This window comes from Manacus vitellinus, unplaced genomic scaffold (genome assembly GCF_001715985.3).
Source record: "Manacus vitellinus isolate BGI_N305 unplaced genomic scaffold, ASM171598v3 scaffold_5_pilon, whole genome shotgun sequence".
Taxonomy (NCBI): domain Eukaryota; kingdom Metazoa; phylum Chordata; class Aves; order Passeriformes; family Pipridae; genus Manacus; species Manacus vitellinus.
Window position 1 is genome coordinate 15,327,814 of NW_021940682.1, and position 21,023 is coordinate 15,348,836.

Below are 21,023 nucleotides of genomic sequence, written 5' to 3' on the forward strand. Positions count from 1 at the left end.
CTGGCCGAAACTGTCCCCTTCAAAGGGCCACATATACACAACCCTTTCTGTGCTGCAAGCCAGGCAACCTGAATTTTTCATCTACCAACTCTTGAAGCTGGTCCTGGCATAGCCCCTCTAGCAGAGAAGATAGCACAGCTCTCCCTCCTTCCTTGCAGATCTTCACTATGACCCGGAGCAGCTGAAGATTAACTTGGAGTTCAGCAGGCAGGCACAAACATCTTTGGGAAAGGAGCAGCTATGTTAGAGCTTGATTCAAGTGTAAAGCCTACAGAAACAAATGGAAAACCTATGCTTGCCTGGAATCAGGCACCTTGGACAAGACTCTGAGGACAGGGGCACTGTGCCTGACTTTGGGGGAATCTTGGTGTTAGGTTCAAAACATACATGGGGAGGAGAAGTGGGTTTAGCTGAGCTTTGCTCCCCTTGGAAAGGCACTGATCCCCACGTCCTCTTAAAATAGCAACAAGGAACATTAAGAGCTGAGAAAGCTACTGTAAAATATAGACAGGCTTGGGCAGGAGAAAGCAAACGCTTAACAGATCAGAGCAGCATTGGATGTGCTTAACTCCAAAAGGGAAAACAAACTGCACCCTTGCTGGACTGAGCTGAGAGGAAACATTTTCCCAGCTGACAAAGAAAAACAGCTACTGCTGAGGAATTACCATTGCTTCAGCTCTCTTCAGTCGGGAAAGACCAACATCACATCCAGGTGGCATGAAAATTGCTTTTAACCACTACATAAATACACTGCTTGTAGTGCTTTCCACTTGCACCTCCTCTGTTATTAACACTGCTGTGGGAATCCCTGAAGCCTCCCCTAGCCGTTGGCAAACAGGGAGCTGAATTAAGAACCTGGCACAGAAAACATCCTTGTGCTCTGAGTCCTGTCCTGTGGTGAAAACCTTGCAAAGTGCTTGGGGAATCTCAAGCTGTTCCCAAAACTCTTTTCCTCCTGTCCACCTGTTACATTGTTCTGATGGATTCCCACAGGGCACCACGTACATGGATCTTCAGCATTTATCTCAAAGAAACAGTTGTGGCTTTCATATAATGCACTCTGAAGTGTGCTGGCACTTTAATAGCTGAATACACTTTAGCTTTTCCTTAAAAGGAAGTGATAAAATAACTAATTTATACTGCCCCGTAATTACACAATGCAAAGTCACTGTGTTTTTTCCTGTTCTGTGGGATGGTAAGGCAAAAAAGTTAACTATTGTCGGGTATGTGACGCTGTTCCCCTACTTTTCCTGCTCATGCAGGAAAATGGAGAGCCTTTACTAGAAGTGTTTACCAAGCAGGAACACTGAAACTGCAGGGGAAATTGCCCACCCTGAAACACGAGGAGGACAGGAGCAGCATAGCTTCTGTGATCTCCAAAATAAAATGAAATGCCAGGTTTTATTGATCATAACTGACCAACAGTTCTTTACCAAATTACACCCAAGTGACATCACCTCTAGCAGCATGCCAGGGGTGAGATCAGCCCAGCCTGGATGGGGTGGCACCCATCTCAGGGGACCAGCACCACCTCATGCTGCTGCCCAGGCCCCAGGGGTGACAGAAGGAGGTGGGAGCAGTGACACCAGCAGCACTGCAATTGCAGCAGGACTTGGATCACCACTCCCCTGGCTCCTGCAAAGGTCATAAATCGTCATTGCAAAGGTGCAGAAAAAAAAATTTCCTCACTGCTCGTAGCAACCTATGCCAGGGAGGTGAAATGGAGCAGAGCCAGAGCAGATTTAAGAGTGACTGAAGGAAAGAGAAGCTGTGAAGAAAAAAAAAAAGCAGCTTGTACATGGTTATTAAGCACTTACAATGTTCTCATGCAGCTTAGATAAGCGAACTGGAATTAAACATTACAGTAAGCATCAGTGCTGGTGCTGTACTCTGCCTACAAGCACAAGAGAAGGCTGGGAGCACTCAGAAGCCAGGCTGGCTGGAAACAGGTGTATATGAAGAGGAGGAAGAGGTGGGAAGGGCTGAAGGCTCTTGCAATAGGAGCACAAAACTGGCACCCATAGTCCAAAGGTCAGGGCAGTTGAAGTCAAGATCAGGACTGCCTTCTGGCAGGGCTCACCTGCATGAGCAGACTTAATAATACACAAAAGGGAAAGGGAGGCTCTCAGGCTCCACAGGCAGGAAAGGAGTGAGAAAAGCACAGGGGGAGCGAGCACAGCTCAGGTTCCTTGTGCACAATGAGCAGCTGCTCCTCTGCACATGGGAGGCAAGTCCTCCCTCTGGCGCCCTGGATCCAGCAGCACACAAAGGAGGTCCTAGAAGCTCCACCAAAAGCCCTGAAAGTAATCCCCTACTTTGTTTTTCAGCACATTACCTTTTAGTAGAGATCAAGTCATAGCCTGCACTCTCCTGACCCATCATTAGAAACCAGCCCACTGTGCTGCTGATACTCCCTCTCACCTCTCTGGACAGACAAGGGACTTCCCTGTGATTTCTGAGACTCAAGTTTTATTCTCCAGCCAGACAGCAGTGACTGATAAAGTTCTCTATTGCAGGCATACAAAAGGAGATCCATAAAATACTTCTTTATATTTTCTCTTATAAAATTATGATGGGAGCCCATGGATTTGTGGAGGAGTTGTACCTGTCCCCGCAACATAAGGGCAGAGAAACAAAGAGACAAGTTTCACAGGCAAGGCAGAGGCATTCTCAGCTTTAAATGAACCCACCCAGGGCAGGTATGTACCATCATCTTGTAGGGAGCAGCTGCCCTCTGCTCTGGGCTATCAGATGTGAGGCAAAGAGGAAAACATTCCTCCTCTTAACTCAGCAGCAGCAGCTCTGCACCGTCAGCTCTTGGCTGATAAACACAGGCTCCTAATTCCAGCCACATTCCCCATTTTGAGAATAAGCAGCCCTGCTCCTCAGCGCCCTTTACAACTACTGCTGCTCACGAGAAGGGGGAGAGGGAGGGAAGGGTTACAACACTGTCCATCTCCTAAAATCACCAAACCAGAAGGAACCCCCAGGTTGTAAAGGGCAGGGAGTTGACCTGCCCTCAGCTCTCCCAGGCAAGGAATGCACAACATGGACATGTCCAGAGGAGAGGTACAAGCCACCCTTTTACTTCAGGCTCCAATGAGTTTCTTGAGGAATGCCTCCAGCTGATCCTCGTCCTTTATGCCCACGAACTTATCCACAACGTCTCCATTCTTCATAGCCAGCACAGTTGGCACTGCTGACACCTGGGGGCAAGAGAAACAGGGAGACACAGGTTGAGCAGAGGCTGTGGGGAGCCCAGCTGCACTGGGTCCCCAAATGGAACTCTACAGAAGTGGTTACAAGGGAGCAGAGCATACACTGCTCTAGGGTAAGATGTCCACTTGCCAAACAGGCCAGCTGAGCTCCATGTTCCTCCTCTCCCTGTGGCCTCATCTCTGCACTGACTTACAGCACACTGCTTAAGTCAAGGCTGAGCTGCTTTTTGAGTTTAAATTTTTAAAGACTATGCCAAACCTAATATAAAAATGAGGCAAGGCTGTTCCCACCTCTCCAGTACAAATTCCTCTTCTCCTTCCCTTTTGTCCTATCATAAGCGAACAAATCCAGGACACCTCTCAGACATGATGACCTTTGGACATTTTGTAGCCAGGGCAGCATCAGACTGGACCTGTGTTCTTCTCCAGACAAGACTGGAACTGGAAGATGGTCCCGCCCCATCACTGCACTGGTAGATTTCCTGCTCCATCATATCATGGTAAAGAAAATTACCAACCCATCTTTCCGTTTCCACTCCTGTTTTCAGTGGTTTCTCTGGTCACACATCAGTGGCCACCCACTGCAGATCCCTGACAATTAAGTAAGAAGTGAAGAAGTCCCTCTGACCAGAGCCAGCAGGCAGCTGTGCTGCTCTGGGCACTGCTTTTTTAGCTCAGAACAAAGTTTTCTGGGAATTATTCAAGAGAACAGTGTTGAAAATGACAACATTCCCCAAGGACTTGCTGGTTGACTGGTGACAGCAGAGACCCCAGGGACACGACTGAGAGAAGGAACAATCAGAGTTGGGAGAGCTGCAGCACTAGAAGATCTGGTCACATTTCTGACCCTACAGCTTCAATGCCCTTATCTCTGCAAAGTCTCCCCCCCAAAACATGTCCTGTCCTTATCTCACCCGCTGGCTCTCCTCCAGCCTGCAGGGCCTTCCCATTTGCACTGCCAGCCTTGCTGCCAAAAAGAATCTGCAAATCCCTCCTCTGGGAACCCACCAGAGGGCTGGCTTTTCTCCCATTGGGAGCCCAAGATGAAAGGGACATTTTGTCTTCTTCCCTTCCCACCCAGACTCTGCAGTCTGTTCTTCAGGGCTTTGCAGTCTCATCTGAAGCGACGGGAGCGCCGGGGCTGCTGCAAAGCAGGATCTTCAGCTCCTCCTAGTGACTGGAGGGAGCACATCCACAGGGCTTGGGCCCCAGCGCTGGCGATGGTGCCATCAACATGTTCCCCTGTGGTTTTAGGTGTGAGAAAGGACAGTACCAGCATGGCACTCAACTGGTTGCTCCCTTCCTGAGAAGGGCAAACCTCCATTGAGCCTCCCTCTGCTTTGCACAGTGGGTTAATGTCGAGCAGAGTTGCCCCAGCTCCATCCAAAAAAACCAGCAATGGCAAGCATCAGGCCATTAGGGCCTGGGTGAGGAACAGGCGAATCTTGGAAGCACTACAGAGAAGCAGCCAACCAGAGCACCCATGAGCTTCACACAGCCTCAATCTCTCCATCTCTTTCCCTCTTCGTGCTGGTGAGCAAACCCCGAGGAAGAGTGGATGGTCTGTGCCTGATGCTGCAGAGCCAGGCAAGAACCAGGGGCATGGAGCAACTTGCCTCTGCCCAGAAAACACGATGGTTTTGTCAGCTTTCTTCCTGCCAGCTGCAGCAAGGGCAGCCCATTAATGGAGCATGCACTTTGTTTTGCTGGTTGAGAAGCAAATGTCATGAGAATTTTAGAATGCAAAGTTGAGGGTGTTTTTTTATTTTTTTTCCCTTCTTTTTTTGGGTCCCATCTGCACTGAACCTAAACAAACTTTCTTCCTCCCTCAAGAGCATTTCTACAGAAAAAGTCAGTCTGCTTTTGATTAGTGCTGACCACACAAATAAACAAACATGGACATCCAGGTTATTCCTGGCACCACCCGCACCAAGGAAATTCTCTCCCATCTAAAACTGGGGCTTTCATACAAACTTGGATGCCACACAACAGAGCAGAGAGGATTTCACCCAGGCCTACAAATGAGGTGGTAACACAGGATGGAGCTCTGTTGATGAACGACCGTCTCTGTACCCAGCAGCTCTTCTGAGCTGCCCACCCACAGTGGCTGGAGAAGGGGCTGCCCTTTCCCAGTGGCCACACACAGAGGCAACTGGCCAAGGCAAGAGATGAATCTAAAGAATTTTAAGAGACTGAAGATAAACAAAAGTATTTCTTCCCCCTTTCTGCTCTCGAGGTGAGAGGTCAGGAGCAGGCTGGAGCAATGGAGACAGGCCCCAACCAGAGATGAAAGGTGTTAGATACAAGGAGGAGTCCCCAGAGAAAGAACTTTTGTGCTGGGCATAACTGGATGGGGAAGGGCACTGGGGACATTACTAGTGGCAGGAAATGCATCCGTGCTTCGTGCTAAGCCAGGATGGCTGGGAGCCAAGGGCAGCCGGCCACTTGTGTAGAGGAATGCGCTAGCATTCCTCGGCTCTTCCACAGGGTCTCCCCCTCATCCTGCCTCCCCCTGTACCAAGGAGGCTGCTGACAAGGACATTGTGCAATCAGGCAGCAAGATGGGGGCTGTGTGTGTACGTGGGCAAGGGAATAAACATGGATGGAAGGAGACTTCCTGGGAGCTAGTGAAGGAGTTGTGGGGGTGGCATGGACACTGAAAACCCCCAAAACAAAAATTTTCACCTGCAGACATCTGATCTGCAATGGAATGGCTTTAAAACAAATGTTTGCTGATCCCTCCTAAATATCACCTTTGGTTTTCCTGATCTCTCCCAAACACCATCTTTGGTCCCTCTTTGATCTCGACTTGGTGTCTTCCCATCAGCCCTTACACCCACATCTTTTTAAGTGGCAACTTCCCAAAAGATGAAGCAAAACCAAGCACGTGCTCAGCACATGAACCAAACTTCTGCCTTGGAAAGGATGCCCCAAACTAGGAATATCAAAGCAAAAATTTCTCCATTACCCCTGCCTGTTTGCAGCTTCCTACTCACAGACACTGCCTAGGGTTGGGGCTTTAGCCATGGGGATAATGGCCCAGACAAGACATACGCATCACCCCGAAAGCAGAGGAGGCAGCGATAATCCCCAGGCCCTCTTACAAGACAAAATCTTCATCATGTTTGTATATAAGGCTCCAGAATGAACTGCTAGAAGCTGACCCTTCCCTGCAGCCTCAGTCCTGCCTGCCCCCCTCCCCCAGGGCTGCCAGACAGGCAGACCCTGCACACAAACACGTGCACACAGCAGACAGTGCAGCTGCTCACTCACCACCCTGTGGGAGAGCACACGCAGCGTGTCATCAAACCTGCACAACTTGGGACTTTCAGCCTCTTTTCACAGAACTTCCTTCATATGCCCACACCCTGCTTGCCATTTTCCACTCACCTGAGATTATCCTCTTGTAATCCCAGCTAATTCGATCTACTGGAAGGCTTGGAACAATACAAGACTTGAGATAATAATCTCTATTCTCTTCTTAGCATGGCCGCTACCAGAGCCTTGCCTGCATCTGTTAGGATTTACACACTTCTTGACCACCACTAAAAACACCTCTCCCTCTTCAACTCCTCACCAGGACTCTTCTGCTACACAGCCTACGGGCTTGCAGTAGCCAGCCCTGCTCAGGAGCCAGTAGCCACCTTCCTTGGCCTGGGGCGTATCTGCCAGCATGTGTCCACCAACGAGAACACCAGAGGCTCTTGTGCTCAGCCTATGGGAGCTGCAAGTCATGACTGTAGGCACCAGCTGTGTGGACACACCACCACAGCACAGACAAAAACATCTCCCTCAGGAAAGAGTGGGAGGGAACAAGCTGTTTCCACTTCCGTCTCCTTCTGGCTTGGCAGGGTGTGGGAATGGCATACAGTGTCTTCTCCAGGCTCAGCAAAATGACAGCTTGCTCAAGAGATGGTTCACACTTTGCAGGGCAGCTTGAGGAGCTTCCTGAGCTAGCATCCACCCTGGGAGCAGGACTTCATCTGCAGAGGGGGAGCAGATCCATCTGTGTGACACTTAATTAAGCACTTTCTTCCCCGTAAAAGACAACTGCAGGATGCCCCAACTCCACAGACAGAGTTGTTGTTTACAAGGAGAAAAAACAGAAGTGAGCACAGCCGTCAGAGAAGCTTTTGTATTTTTTAAACTACCTAATCACTGACACAGGGAAAAAATAACTAAATCATGTAAACCTAAAGCCTTCTCCAGTTATTCTGCTCCTTCCTTGGAGAAAGGCAGCACAGGGAACACATCCAGCAGTGGTGTTAACACACTAGTGTAAGCACCAAGGTCCCTCCTGTCAAGAGCAGGATGCATGTCATGTTTCCTGACCTGGCTTCTACCTGTCCAAACAAAACTCACGGTGTCTCCTTGTGCTACAACTCAAGGATGGGATGTTATGACCCAGCTACAGATCCTGAACAAGGAAGGGAAAGAGAGGATGGGCCAGTGGCACAAAGAACCACTTTCAGTAGCAGAGCAGATTGGGGATTGTTACTTTACATTCTTGCCCTGCACTTGAGCAGCCCAGGCTCACAGCAAAACGCCGCATGCGCTTCAGGCTCCTCAAGGCCAGGCAAGTGACAGATGCCTGCAAGGCCTAGAAGACACCTTTGTGCAGAATCAGAGGGGGGGATGCTGAGCATGACCAGCAGAGCTGGAGAAGAGTCAAGCAGCAAAATCCACCTACTAACAAGAGATCCAGTAGGCACTGGGCTTCCCCTCCCCTCCAATGCTGCTGCCATGCAGGCACAGCTTTCCACAGGGAGGGACATTCTTGGTGCTGCCAGCCAAAGGAAGTCTGTGCTCTTCCACCTCCTACCTCGTACTCGATAGCAAGGTCTGTGTGATCATCAATGTCCACCTTGGCCATCACCACCTTCCCCTCCTGCTTGGCCACCATCTTCTCTAATCTGGGGCCTAGGATCTTGCAGGGACCACACCACCTGATGGAGCAAGAAAAGAGAGGGGACATTAGAGGAGGCAAGCACAGCAACAGCCATGGAGGATGTGCTGGTATGCCGGTGCTGCTCCATTCGGGAGCCAGCCTGGAAACACCATTCCTGAACCACAGCTTTGAAAAACACTCCTCTCACAAAGGAGCTGCCAAAGGCATTAAGGAAGCTTCATGTTCAACCATCCAGAAGCCACTCTGGCAGTCACACTCGAACCACCTGAGCTGGGACCGAGGCCCCTTCACAGCTACACACCCCACACTCGCACTCAGACCAGGTTTCCTTGCTGGCTCAACCCCAGGTTTCCCACAGCAGTGCCTCAGATGTCCCCATCCTTAAAACAAACAGATGAAGCTGGTGCCTTTGAGGAAGAACCCTGAACAGTGGAACCCTTGGGCTTTTATCCTCTCACAGTCTAAGCCCAGGACAGGCAGCTCCTGCTGTGTCTCTGAGTGTCAGGTCACCTGGCTGGGCCACATGTCTCAAGGCCCTTTGTTGTGTAAAGGGTCAGCAGTTCACGGCCTCTTGCCTGGGGCTTCCAGAGGTCAACCTGCAGCTCCCCTGCAACTGCACCCTGAGAGACACCTGCACTGAATGTATTCCTCAACCAAGGGTTTTTTCTGTGTGTGTGGTGGAGGGGCTGAGTGTGAGAAGAGGTCACCATCCAGCATTTGTGGTGCTTTAGATGTCATTTCGATCACACCGCAGTCTGCTTTGCCAGCCTTGTTGGTTCTCCTGCCCTCTTCTTGTTCACCCCCACCGGGCTTTACATCCACATGCAGAGCTGTGATCCTGCTGCCCTGGAGCCAGTGTTGCTGCTGGGCACTAGGCTCGCTGACCACACCCAAATCAGTTTATGCCAATCACCAAATCACAGATTTCCCCTCCATGCTCATTGCAGGGTTTACAGAGACCCCCTTTAGCTGCAAAACTTGCAGAGGCATTGCATCTGTTCAAAGGGAGACCATCTAATCCAGACCCAGGTGCAGCAGTAGCAGGCTCTGTGAGGCCCTGGACACTCCCTGCATGCTCTAACTGCATCAGCTAGGATACTATGAACTTAGTTCAAGCAAAACATGAGTTAAAGCTCTAAGTGCCCTTTTTTTATAGAATTGAAGCTCTGGTGAACTTTGCTCCTCCTCAGCCTCCCTCCCTATCAAGTTTCACTCTTTCAGTTATTTGTCCTCTCCTCCCTGGATGATCCCAGCTAAACTTCACTTTGCTTTGCCAGCTCGGTCTGTTTAGAGCAGAAGTTTTTGGGCTGTTTCATACTCTGTTTGCCCTCAATCAGCCATAACAGGCTCATGTGACAGCACTGCAGGACTACATGAAAACACATGAAAAAAATAATCAGTGTCGTTAATCCAGCAGATAACATCTAGGAATATTTTTACTGGCAAGAGGATGACAACATTTTTGTTGATGACAAATGCTGCTGTTAGTGTCACAGGGCTGTTATTAACACAAAGGCACTTGCTGTCAAGAGCCTCAAGAGCAAGCAGCCTTAGGAAACCTGGAAAGACACAACGTGGCAGTGCTGGGGCAGAGCAAGTGCAGAGCTCCTCCGCGGCTGTTAACAACATTTAATGCTTCTAAGAGGACATTTCATCCCGAAAGCTAAATAGGGGAGAGATCAGAATTTTTTCCTGAGGTATCTTTTGCAAGATGATGCAAGGCCGGGGGTGGGGTGACACCTGAGTGCTTGGGAGGTGCAAGTACGCCACCCTGGGGAAAGCCTTCCTGGCACTGCTGTTTGACACCGCTGCAGGGCACAGCTGTGAGTGAAATCTTTACGGACTGAGCTCCATGGGCAAAATCACCCTGTAACACCAGACCCCACAGCCTGGGAAGCCCTCGGCCCTGCTCCTCCCTGGTGTGCCCGGAGTGCCACCGTGCCAGGAAAGTCAGGGCACACCTGCACATGTGACGGTGGAGAGGGGGGAACTTACTGTGCATGGAAATCCACCACCACGGGTTTGGGGCTGTTCACCACCCGGTCCTGGAAGTCGCTGCCGTCCTGCACATTGAAGGTGCTCCTGCGGCCCGCCGAGGTGCCAAAGGCCCTGCCGGGGGGTGCCGGGGGACCCCGCGGGGTGAGGGACAGCAGCCGCCGCAGCGCCAGCCTCTGGGGCCATCTGTGGGGGACCAGCGGGAGGTTCGTGGGGTGGGGGGCCCTCCACGCTTGTCCCACTGCGCCCAGCGCCCCGAGCCGATGTGCGCTTGGGCAGGTCAGCCCCCAGGGCAGGGGTCCGGGAGAGACACTGATGGGATATTCCTACACGGAAATAGCTCCCTGCCCCTGTGCTCAAGCCCCCGCCAACCCCGCAGCTCCGGCCCAGGCACTGGGGCCTCCACGGGATCCCAGCTCCATGGCGCAGGGGCGCGTTTTCCCCGGGAGTCCCCCGCCCACAGTACCGTTGCCTTCCCACCCCCAGGGCAGCCCCGGTTACCGGCAGGGGCTCTCATGCCGGTGACGTCCCGGAAGCTCTCGCAGTGACAGGGCCCGAGCCCCCCAAGGCCCGGTTAGTGAGGACCAGTCCCCCTCTGGCCCTTGAGGACAGGGTCGGCCTCAGCCCGGAAGAGTTCCCCCCGTCCCCCCGATCCCCTCGCACCTTCCCGGCCCGGAGGTGACCCGCGGCCCAGCCGCACTCCGCCCGCCGCCCGCCCCACCTGCGGCGTTATTTGGGCCGCAGACCACCGGATGGCTGCGGAAAAGACGGCACCACGGCCCCCTCAGCGATTGGCCGCCGCCACGCAAGGGCCGTTTTTCATCTTCTGCTGGTCGCCGTGCTCGTCCTTCAAGCCGCTTCGCTCCGCCCCCGTTGGGCGCCGGCCGGGCTTGCCTTTCACGCGGGTTGGCAAACTCCGAGCGCTGATTGGCGGCGGAGCCCTCCAATGGGCGCCGCCCTCCGCACGTGCCCCCATTCCCGGTCACGGCCCTGCGCGGCGGCCCCGGCCGGCGGCTCTCTTCAGGTCGGAGCTGGGCAAAGGGCTTTCCTTGAAGTGCACAGCCCTGCAACCCCCCACACAGCCATCAACTCCCTTCCAGAACGCACTCTGCCCCTGCGGGTGACACAAAGCAGCGTTTGTAACCACGGTCCCTGATGGAAAACAATTCAGAGCCAAGGCTCCACTCCCTGCCACATCCAGCACTGGGGGGAGCCCAACCGGAACAAGGCTGAGAGGGCAACACTCATTTGGCAGCACCCAAAGCAAGGGGACTTGGATCCCGGCTCCCCAAGTCCAATTGGAAGTGAGTGGCAGCAAAACCTCTGGGGTTTGAGTCACCAGATCAAACCCTGGAGACATGCAGAGCATGCTGGAAGAGTTGGTAGGTGCTGGTTTTTTAGACCATCACTTTTCTAAAGGAAATCACAATGTAAGGCAACATGTACACTGTGAATGTACAGATTCATGTTTTCCTGAGGGAATTTGAGGATGGAAGAGGAAACAACTGGAGAATGTGCATGTGTGTAGGTACAACAGGGATGCACTCTGTGTCAGCACACACAGAGAACAAATGAAACAGGCTCTTGGGGACAGCTGGTCAACCCAATTCAGCCACAGGCCCTTTTCTTCCCCTGGACAATTCCAAAATAAAATGCCCATGGTGCCAAGGATGTTGCAAGTAGTAACATCACCCAGGCAACTACAGGCCACGAGAGCCATTCCTGGTCTGGCCTTGGAGCTGCAGCAATGGGATGTAAAACCCATAGAAGGATGCTGATTGATGCCACCTGAGGTGATTGTTTCCCCTCTCCAGTTGCACATGAACAGGTGAGATCTTCCAGAAGCAGCAGCATTGCTAGCACAGCTCAGTGCTCCCAAAGAGTGCAAGAAATCCTTTGACATGTCCTTCACCTCTTCTGCTCCCCAGCCTCTCCAAGAAACTGGGGTTTTACAGAAACAGTAACTGAATTCAAAGGATTGGGAGAGCTTTAGGTACATGTAAAGTACAGCCCCCTCCAGTCTGGAAGCACAAGTGTATATTTTTTGAGAGGCTAAGGCGTTGGAAAACATGTGTGGAGGTAAACGCCTGTTCCCTCTCACCCCTCCTCTATTTCCTAGAAATCACAGGGATATCATAAGGTCAAGCTGAAAACTGCTTTTGCTTTGCCACTCCAGGGTCATGGAAGAAGCCCACAGGGAGGAGACAAGCAAGTGCATGTGGCTGACAGGGGGAGCAGTAAAGTGCAGCCAGCCTCCCAGACACTCCCTGTAGGATCTCAAGGTGACTCAATGTGAATAAATTAGAGAAGGAGCATTTTAACAACGTCAAACTTTCTTGATGGGACATAGTGCAAACAGCAGAAATATTGGTCATGCTTTATAAAAGACAAAGGGCTAACCTTCCAGGCTGCCTGGTGTGGGAGAAGAAAAACATGAGGACAGCATAGCTGAAGTCAGTGTCAGTCTCTGTGTCCCAGGCATTCCAGGCAAGCTACTCATCCACTGTGGAGGGAAGGGTCCCTTGTAGTGCTCTCTGGGAAATGACAAATTATCTGACCTATATGGTAACTAAAAAAAACCCCTCCCCACTGAAGCTACACAACTGCCCTAACTCAAATGCAAGAAAAATACTGGAAGTTTGCCCAGAGTACCACTTCGGGACCCGATGCAGGAGCAAATCTTCAAGTATACACAGGGTATAGCATCCAGGGACCAGAGAGCCTGCACCAGGCTCCACAGGGTGCAAGCAGGTCACCTCCAAAGGGGAACATGACATTTTAAGTTTCCCAGGTGTTCCTGAACTCTCTTCTGTGACCTCTGTACGTCACTGCAGATACTGGTCAGTCAGATAAACACAAACACCACTTTCAGGCAACTCTGAGCTCTGCAAGGACAACGCAGGAGCCTCAGCATCACTGGATTTTGGCCCGTTGCTCATTATTCAAAAGATGTTGGTCCTCTTCGTAACAGCAAGATCTGAGCAGGTCTTTGGCAACTCATGATTAGGGGAAGGCATGAGGATGGAAAAAGGGCACAGGAAAAGGGCAGAATCCTGCTGTGGATCTCTGTTACAGTGCTGTCACAACAGCTCTAGGTTTCAGTGTAGAGCAAGAAAGGTTAAAGCTCATCCTTGGCCTTGACAAGATGTTGCAGTGGACGAACTGGAATGACTTGATCTCTCAGCAACTGGTCCCTTGACCTGTCGTGGCTGTCAGGGGGTCTGTCACCCGAAAAGTCTGTGAGAGTGTAATCCTGCAGTAGTCCAGCTTGCACCGCGTGGCGCCGGAGCCCCTCGCTGCCCACAAGCCCCTGCATCCTCACGTATCCCTGCTGGCAGAAGGGGGGCAGCTTCTGATGGGTGAAGGCAAACAGGAAACAGGACTCTGCAGGGGAAAGGATCGAAAATCAGATTCAGCAGAGATACCCTGTAGGGAAAAATTCCCATAAAGTATCAAGGACTCATTCAAAACAAAAGGCAGAGAGGACGAGGGAAGACGACTGCAGCACAGTAATTGAGTTAATTCTGCAGAGCTCAGGAGATGCAGAGAGGGATCTCCAGTCTGCAGTCTGAGAGAAAAAGGATCTGGATTTGAGGTTGTGTCCATCTAGCATCCTCTTTGTACCACAGGATTGCTTCTCTCTGTTGCCATGTGGGCTTCCTGCAGGAGGTTCCCCGACCAGTCTTCAGACCAGGAAGGGAGGCAGCAGAGGCTGTCTTCAGCTTTCACACCACAGCACTCCCATTTCCCATGGGAAAGCAATCCCATCATCAGTACATAAGATCTAGTACCCAATAGTACAAAGAAATGTTCAGATAATGGAGAAGGGAAGCTGCAGCTAGAAAAGGGATTGAACCCAACCTGATATACCTTTCCCTAAATCCTGGCATGCCTGGGCCAGTCTCTTTCTAATGGTGAGCAAGAGCAAAGGCTCTTTGGGAACATACACATACAGAACGGCACTTTTTACTGTCTGGGGATTGTGCTGAGGTGTGACTGATGGTGAGACAAGCAACTCACCACAGGAAGATCTCAGCTATCTGCAGAAGAGATCCTTCCTGTCTTTTGTACCTCACATTCCTCCTCCTCCTGCCACCTGGACTCTGTGCTCAAATTACCTGCAAAGAAACTGCGCAGGTCGGTGCTGAGGCAGTTCTCCAAAAAGCGCCTCAGTGGCAGGATGTGAGCATTTGGGGCTGTCCAGTCTGTCAGAAAGTCCTCCACAATGTGATGGATGGCATCTGGACGAGGGAGAGGCCACTCTGGCGGCCGGAGTTTCATCTCACGCTCTGCCAAGAGAACATTAAGGGAGTCTCTTAGAAGCAAAATGGCATTAAAAAGAGCTTGAGGAATGGAAAGCAGCTGTGACAGCTGTTTCAGCTTTTGTCCTGACCTTTTAATCCCTACCTTACTTTCATTTGCAATCCCCTCTGCTAGCTCTGTCCTCAACAGCCCTGCCACTGCACCAGCTGCCCTCTGTCCCCACTCACAGCATTCCTGTCATTTCACTCCTGTTCCCCCTGGGCAGGGACTGCCAGACGGCCTAAGCTGTGTTTAATGCTGCTACACATCATGCTTATTTCCGTGCAAGGCCGGCTGGACCACGACCCTAGGTTTCTGGGGATGAAGACTCAACACACTCACTTCCCAAGGAAATCTATTCTGATCATGTTTGCTTGCTGGATATAACACTCCTCTTCAAACCCTTGCCTTTGGCTGCCTCTATGGCTGTGTGACCTCTCAGACCAGGGTCAGCCACATAGAGAAGCTTTCTTTTGGCAGCAGCACTGCCAAACAACAACAGCCCAGCCTCATCTGCCAGGCTCTGCAAAACACACACAGGGTGCCAGCCAAAGGGAAGCAGTGTTCCTCTTTTTGGGAATGGTGAAATTTCCAGCACGTCTATTTGCTCCTATTTTCAAATGTGAGGTCTCTGGTACCAACCTCCTATCCCCCGTACTGACCGATGGAAATTTCTTGCCAACTGCCAGCTTCTTTTTCAGCTCATGCAGTGGTGGGCGGGTGTCTCAAAGGACAGACATGAGGGAAATGGAGAAGGGGGAACAATGCCTTCAGGTACCGCCCCTCCTCTGGCTCTGAACTATCTTCATCCCTCTCTGTTTCGCTTGTATCACATAGCTAGCAGGAAAACTCACCTGTTGGGAGGCGTTTGTAATAGTAAATAACAGGGTGTAGAAAGTTGGACTGCCAGGCATGCTGTGCTTCTCCCACGGCACGGTTGTAGTAGAAGACATCCTTGTCAGCCCCAGAGAAATTCCTCCCATACTCCATGATGATGACAAAGAGCCCATTGGGAGCCTTTCTCCCAGTCTGCATTTCCAGCTCTGCTAGGACTCCAGTGGGGTACTCTTCCAGGTATTCAAATGCTGTGGCATTCCTGTGAATTGCAACCACACCATCAGACTTTCCCACCAGACAAAGCCAGCTGGGATCCAACCCACCCTCAGCTGGGTGAAGATAAGGCCAAAAAGCCAGCAGATAGTAATTTTTTTTTCTGGTCATTACAGATCTGGGCTGGACTTGATGCAGAGCTTATGAAGGCTGCAGATATTGTTACAAGACTCCATTATTTTCCTGGATTATGGGACTCTTCTTTACATTAGAACTGCTCAAGGAAACTCTTTTCCTGGGGACAGTAAAAGAGTATTCCATTGCTGAGCCTGGAGGGAAGGTCTGTACCATTCCAGCCCTTTAAGAAAGGGAAGTAAGGGGCAGAAGTAACTGGCACCAGTTGTGGCAGTGGTACAGGTCTGGGGTGGCTGCCTACCCGACTTAGGCAGCAATCTGTGTGGTGTCACCATGGGAAGCAATGGTAAAGAAAGAGAAACGAAATGATGGAGTGCAGTGCTGGGAATAATTACTCACTCACTCACTCACTCTCTCAGCAGAATGATGTCAGCCAGGACACTGAACATCTGGTAGAGGCCTGAGGCCTCGTTCACCCGCTTGATGATGGAATTGGTCAGCTGTGTAATAGGGTAGACTGTGGATGGCCAGGGGACACCATGGTGACGGTTTTCCAATAGGCGATGGACCACGCGAGCTAAGACATCGAGAGAAACAAAGACAGCTTAGTTAAAAATCCAATCTTACGCTTTTAAGAAATCCAATCACTCTGCTGCGGCACAGGACTCAATAAATAAGCTTTACAGCTCCTCTGTGCTCAGGATCTCCCACCCCAATCGCTGGTAACTGCAGTGGAGACGCCCTCTGAAAGCTGATGTGATGCTAAGTGGTGGGGGAGGGGATGGTGGGGTCCTCAGGTATATTTCTTTACTTCTGGAAAGTCCTTTAATGATAAGGATGGGCAAACACACATAAAGAAGGAAATTTTCTCTACTGCCCACAGCTGCTGGGTTTTAACTCCACAGCACAGACCTCTCACCCACAGCCAGTCACGAGGCAGAGCATCTGGCAGGAAGAAATCTATTGTGTTACATAAATAACAGACAACAGGCAAGAGAGACACAAGACAAAACAAAGACAGACAACCAAAAACTTCAGATATGACCCCAAGTCACTTCTCCTCCACTTCAGACAATGCAGATGCAGCTGCAGCTTGACTGTGTTTTGTCATTGTTATTGCCAGAACAAGACTAAGGGTGATCTCTTTCCAGCAGTAAGCTATGGACTGTTCCTTTGAAGAGAGGAACAATTTCCACCTCTGCCCTTTCTGTACACCCCAGTTACTCACTTGTATACCGGAATCCATGGATGAAGCCCCCAGCAGATTTCCTGAAGTCAACAGAATGGCTAGCAGTGCCGAGAACAAAGAGCCCCCGAGTGCCTCTGGACTCATAGCTGGGTTTGATCTGAGGATACTTTTTAATATTCCCTTTTCCTGGCATCATTCTAAGGGATCTGATGTGCAAAAGAGAAGAGCAGGCTGTCAGGAACGATGGGGGTAGCAAATAAAAAGGGTTTCTGATACACATTATATTGCAGCCACTGCAAGACTTTGCTTCATACCCCTGCTGCCCTCAGTGGGGTTTACTACTAAAATGAGGATCTTCAGAAGACAAGGGTGCTCATCCCAAGGTAGCTCTGGACAAGATCCAATTCCAGGCTGAGCCACCGACAGTGAATTCCGGAAGACAGTGAAGTTAGCAGTGTAATTTTCAACCGCAGGATGCACCAAGGTGGAGTGAAGGTTGCATCCTCAAGGAAATTTGTTTTCCCCAGAAAAAACCTTCCTGTAGTGATCTGCACCTGTACCATCGTCATTTCAAAAAAACCCCAAAACATTGCTAGCCTTCTCCATGTGATCTGACAGGTCAGGATGTTAAGTTCTAAAGGCACAAGTTTTTCTGTGTCACTCGGTCCCAGCACTGCCATCTGCTCAGCCTTAGAGTCTGTTGGTCAGAGGGCAGCAACAAACACATTCCCACTGAGACACAGCCTTACTTGCAGGGTAAACAGAAGACTGTGCAGCACCAGGTAGCTCAGAGCACATGGAGGTCCAAACAATGCTGCCAGGAGAGGACCTGCCCTTCCTTTCCCCCCCTACTCAGGCCCTTCAGTCTAAATACCTTCTTCCCTGGAGATCCTGGTTCCCCCTCACCTGTTATAGATGGAGAAGTCAAATTTCCAGCCCAGGCAGCGGATGACACGGTCGTAAGGTGCCCGGGTGGCAAAATTGTCCAGTTCATCCTGCGGGAGGGTGATGGAATCGATGCCTGCGCTGATGTTCCCGTTCTCCAGGTAGAACCGGAGTGTGATGTGCAGCTTTCCTTTTTTGTCCTTGACAATAGCCAGATCTTCCAGGTCACCCTCCAGAAGCCCATCCAGAGATTTCAGCTGGTAGGTGTCCAGCAGTCCATTGTTAATTGCTCTATGAAAAACAGGAGAACATAAGAAGGGCTAAAAGAAGGGAGGTTCTGTCTTAGCTGCTGAAAATGGGATCAATTGTCAGGCATCCCAACTCCTCTTCAGTGTAAAGGTTATCCCCAGAGCCTCAGGGCTCAAAGGAAAGGCACAGGTAACACAGCCTCACTGCCCCTGCAGGGTGTAGCCAACCTCTCAGCTTTCCTCTGTGATTGCAAGCAAAGGAACAACTTGAGAGCCAGCACTTTTTAATGATACAGTTTCCAAGTGGACATGTTTCTATTTCACACAGCTCCCAAAAAGCTCTCATCATGCTTCTGTGTTCAGCAACTGCAACCTGGATTGTTTTAAACCACGGATCTACAGAAGGCCCCACGTTTCCCCTGTGCCTCTCAGGACCACAGCAGCACTACCTGCACAGTCCAGCCTGTCACCTGGGAAAGAAGTGATTCTCCTTGTTTGTACTTCAGCTGCATCACAAAGAGGAACAGAAGCAGTTTCCTACCTCAGATCCCCGACGTAGTGGGTGGCCCAGGAGAGGCGCACGCGGGACCGGCTCACCATGTGGATGAAGTTCGTGACCCCCAGAATGTTCTCTGCCGTCTCAAAGGCTGAGTTCCCGCGTCCCAAAATCAACACGGTCTGGCCAGCAAAATCCTCCGGGTTGATGGACACAGTCTCGTAACCCTCAACATATTCTGAGCCAGGGAAGTTTACCACATTGGGGACCCACGTCCCAGTGGCAACCAACAAAGAGCTGTAAAAACAGGGATAGCACTAGGGAATGCTGGAATTAGAGGAATGGGGCTCCATCTCAGCACTCCTTCCTCCTCCCGCTGTGAAAGATGGATGTGATGTGCCCCCCACAGTGATGCTGGATCATTGGCACAAGCCATGGTTTCAAAAGAAACCTCTACCCAGTTCCACCTAATGATCTGCTCCTCTCGTCCCTCTCCTCAGGACAACTAGGCATGTTCTTATATATAGCAAAAGTCAGTGTGGATGCTGTACATACACATCTTACTCCATTGTTCATGAACGCAAGCTCTGCTCATATGTATTCACTAACTATATATATAATGCTAAAGTTCCACACACTGGTTATATGATGCATAAAAAATGACTTTGATTTAAAATTTGAGTTGCCTTTTAGTAGAGCAGGACAGAAGTAATTTTTAAGGAGACAGGATATGGTTTTGATATTTTGAAATGTAACTCCCAGCCATAAAAACATGTTAGCAACGTCACTAATTGTTAACACCAAAAATGAGTACAGTGATCTTTTTATATCTCTGCGTAAGAGCTTTTGCTTGATTCTTGGGGAAATGTTTGTGACTTAGATGGAAACGCCAGGCAGCTGAGGCGAGCAGCACTGTCTGCTGTCCCAGCCTTGATTACACAGCTCCAAAAAGCAACTTGCTTGCAGTACGTGGGTGTCCGGGATTGCCTTCTGTCCCCCCTGAGCCTGCCAGCAGCACACCGGCAAGTGACAGCCAGCACGACCTGCTGTCATAGAGCTGAGGTTCTCAGGAGAGGTGGGAAATACACTCCATATGTTCACATGAGTAACTTCTAGGTTTTTAGGAACGTAGCTCAATGACAGTGCAGGATATACATGCGTAAATATGATGAGGGGAAGGGGAGTTCAGGGACCAGCAGTGTTGAGGGTTATTTCTTATAGTCAGCCCCACTTTCCTCTGGTTCCCCTCTGTGTTCCAGCTCTGTCAGCTCACGGCTCAGCTTGGCTGGGACACAGTTCTGAGCTGAGACCTAGGAGTGAGGTGTCACTGCACTGACTCACTCTCATTTTCAATAAATGAAGTGGTGGCTACAAGTACAACTGTGTTACTTTTTTCACAGACAGCAGTTATCTAGTGATAAAACAGAAGTGATTTCAAGTTTACCTATCAAGGATGGACCCTGCCATGATGGCCAGTGCAGCCTGTTCATATCTGCTCTGCCCTCAGCTGCTCAAGGCAAAAAACATTGCTCATGGAAGGCAGTGTCTTCCCAGGAGCACTTATTCCACTCATCCACCCACTGACCCCACAAAATGTTTTTCCCTGTGATGGTGGTTAAGGCTCTAGGAGGCTGTGAAACCTCCATCACTGGAGATATACTCATGCCTCAACAGGGCAAGGCTTTGAGCAACCCAACAAAATGGCCTTCATGGGCCTCTTCCAACTTAACTTATCCTGTGATTTTATGACCTCGAAGATGACCATGTAGAGCCGCACGACAAGCCCCAGGTTTGCCCATTACCTGCACTTGTAGTTCTTCCTGTCCTGGTCAGTCAGGAGGAAGTAGTGGCCATTCCAGGCCTGCTCGTTTCTCTCCAGTGTCACGTGGATGATGGCTGTGTTGTACTGAACCCGCAGCTCCAGCAGGGATGCAAAGTCCTCCAGGTAACGCACCATCGTGTCAGCGTGAGGGAAGAAGTCACGCGAGTAGTGTCGGAAAAGCAGCCGCCTGTCATGGCTGAGGAGCGAATTCCAGTCGTGGCGGAGGTTGAACTCGCTGTTGGATTTGCCCGTGTACTGCTTGTTGATGCTGATGAGCTTGCGGTGGCGAGGGTAGAGGGCGAAGAAGCTGCCAGGTGCATGGCTCCGCTCGAAGACAACGTAGTCCCGCCCGGCTTGCTGGAGGAAATAGGCTGCCTGCAGGCCCGCGGGGCCGGCCCCGATGACACAGTAGTCGTGGTAGAGGAAAGTGGTGCTGCTCAGTGCACACAGGGCCAGCCCCAGGAGTGTCCCACAGACCAACGTGGCCATGGCAGGGCTGGCACCGCCACCCCTGCGGGGAAGAGCACCACGGAAGCGTCACCTTGGGGACTACAGCCTCCATGCAAGAGACACCTGATCCCACCAGTGCCCACCTGCCCCTGCCCAGAGACCCCCGGCCCCGCCAGAGCCCACCGGCCCCTGCCCCGGCCCAGCCGCCATGACGTCCCCGCCCAGGGCAGGGGTGATGAGGCGGGSCCCTGCCCCCTGCCAGCCAATAGCAAAAGGGGCCCCAGGTTCCCCAGCCAATGGGCGCACAGCGCCCCCGGTGGCAGC

General features: G+C 51.1%; 2 protein-coding genes across 2 annotated transcripts; both read right to left on the reverse strand.

Annotated features, from left to right (window-relative positions):
* Window positions 1-2,449: 2,449 nt before the first annotated feature.
* Window positions 2,450-11,491, reverse strand: TXN2 (thioredoxin 2). The gene is made up of 5 exons (XM_018080341.2): window positions 11,462-11,491; window positions 10,786-11,186; window positions 10,123-10,308; window positions 8,041-8,164; window positions 2,450-3,206 (listed from the first exon to the last, which is right to left on the reverse strand). The coding sequence occupies exons 1-5, from the start codon at window positions 11,489-11,491 to the stop codon at window positions 3,090-3,092; spliced, it is 858 nt and encodes a 285-aa protein (XP_017935830.2). The 3' UTR covers window positions 2,450-3,089.
* A 26-nt stretch (window positions 11,492-11,517) lies between these two features.
* On the reverse strand, window positions 11,518-20,760 carry FOXRED2 (FAD dependent oxidoreductase domain containing 2). Its single transcript, XM_018080338.2, has 8 exons — window positions 20,230-20,760; window positions 18,473-18,724; window positions 17,705-17,974; window positions 16,838-17,004; window positions 16,021-16,186; window positions 15,279-15,520; window positions 14,241-14,411; window positions 11,518-13,506 (listed from the first exon to the last, which is right to left on the reverse strand). Exons 1-8 carry the CDS (start codon window positions 20,736-20,738, stop codon window positions 13,241-13,243), a joined length of 2,043 nt encoding a protein of 680 aa, XP_017935827.1. The 5' UTR covers window positions 20,739-20,760; the 3' UTR covers window positions 11,518-13,240.
* Window positions 20,761-21,023: the final 263 nt, after the last annotated feature.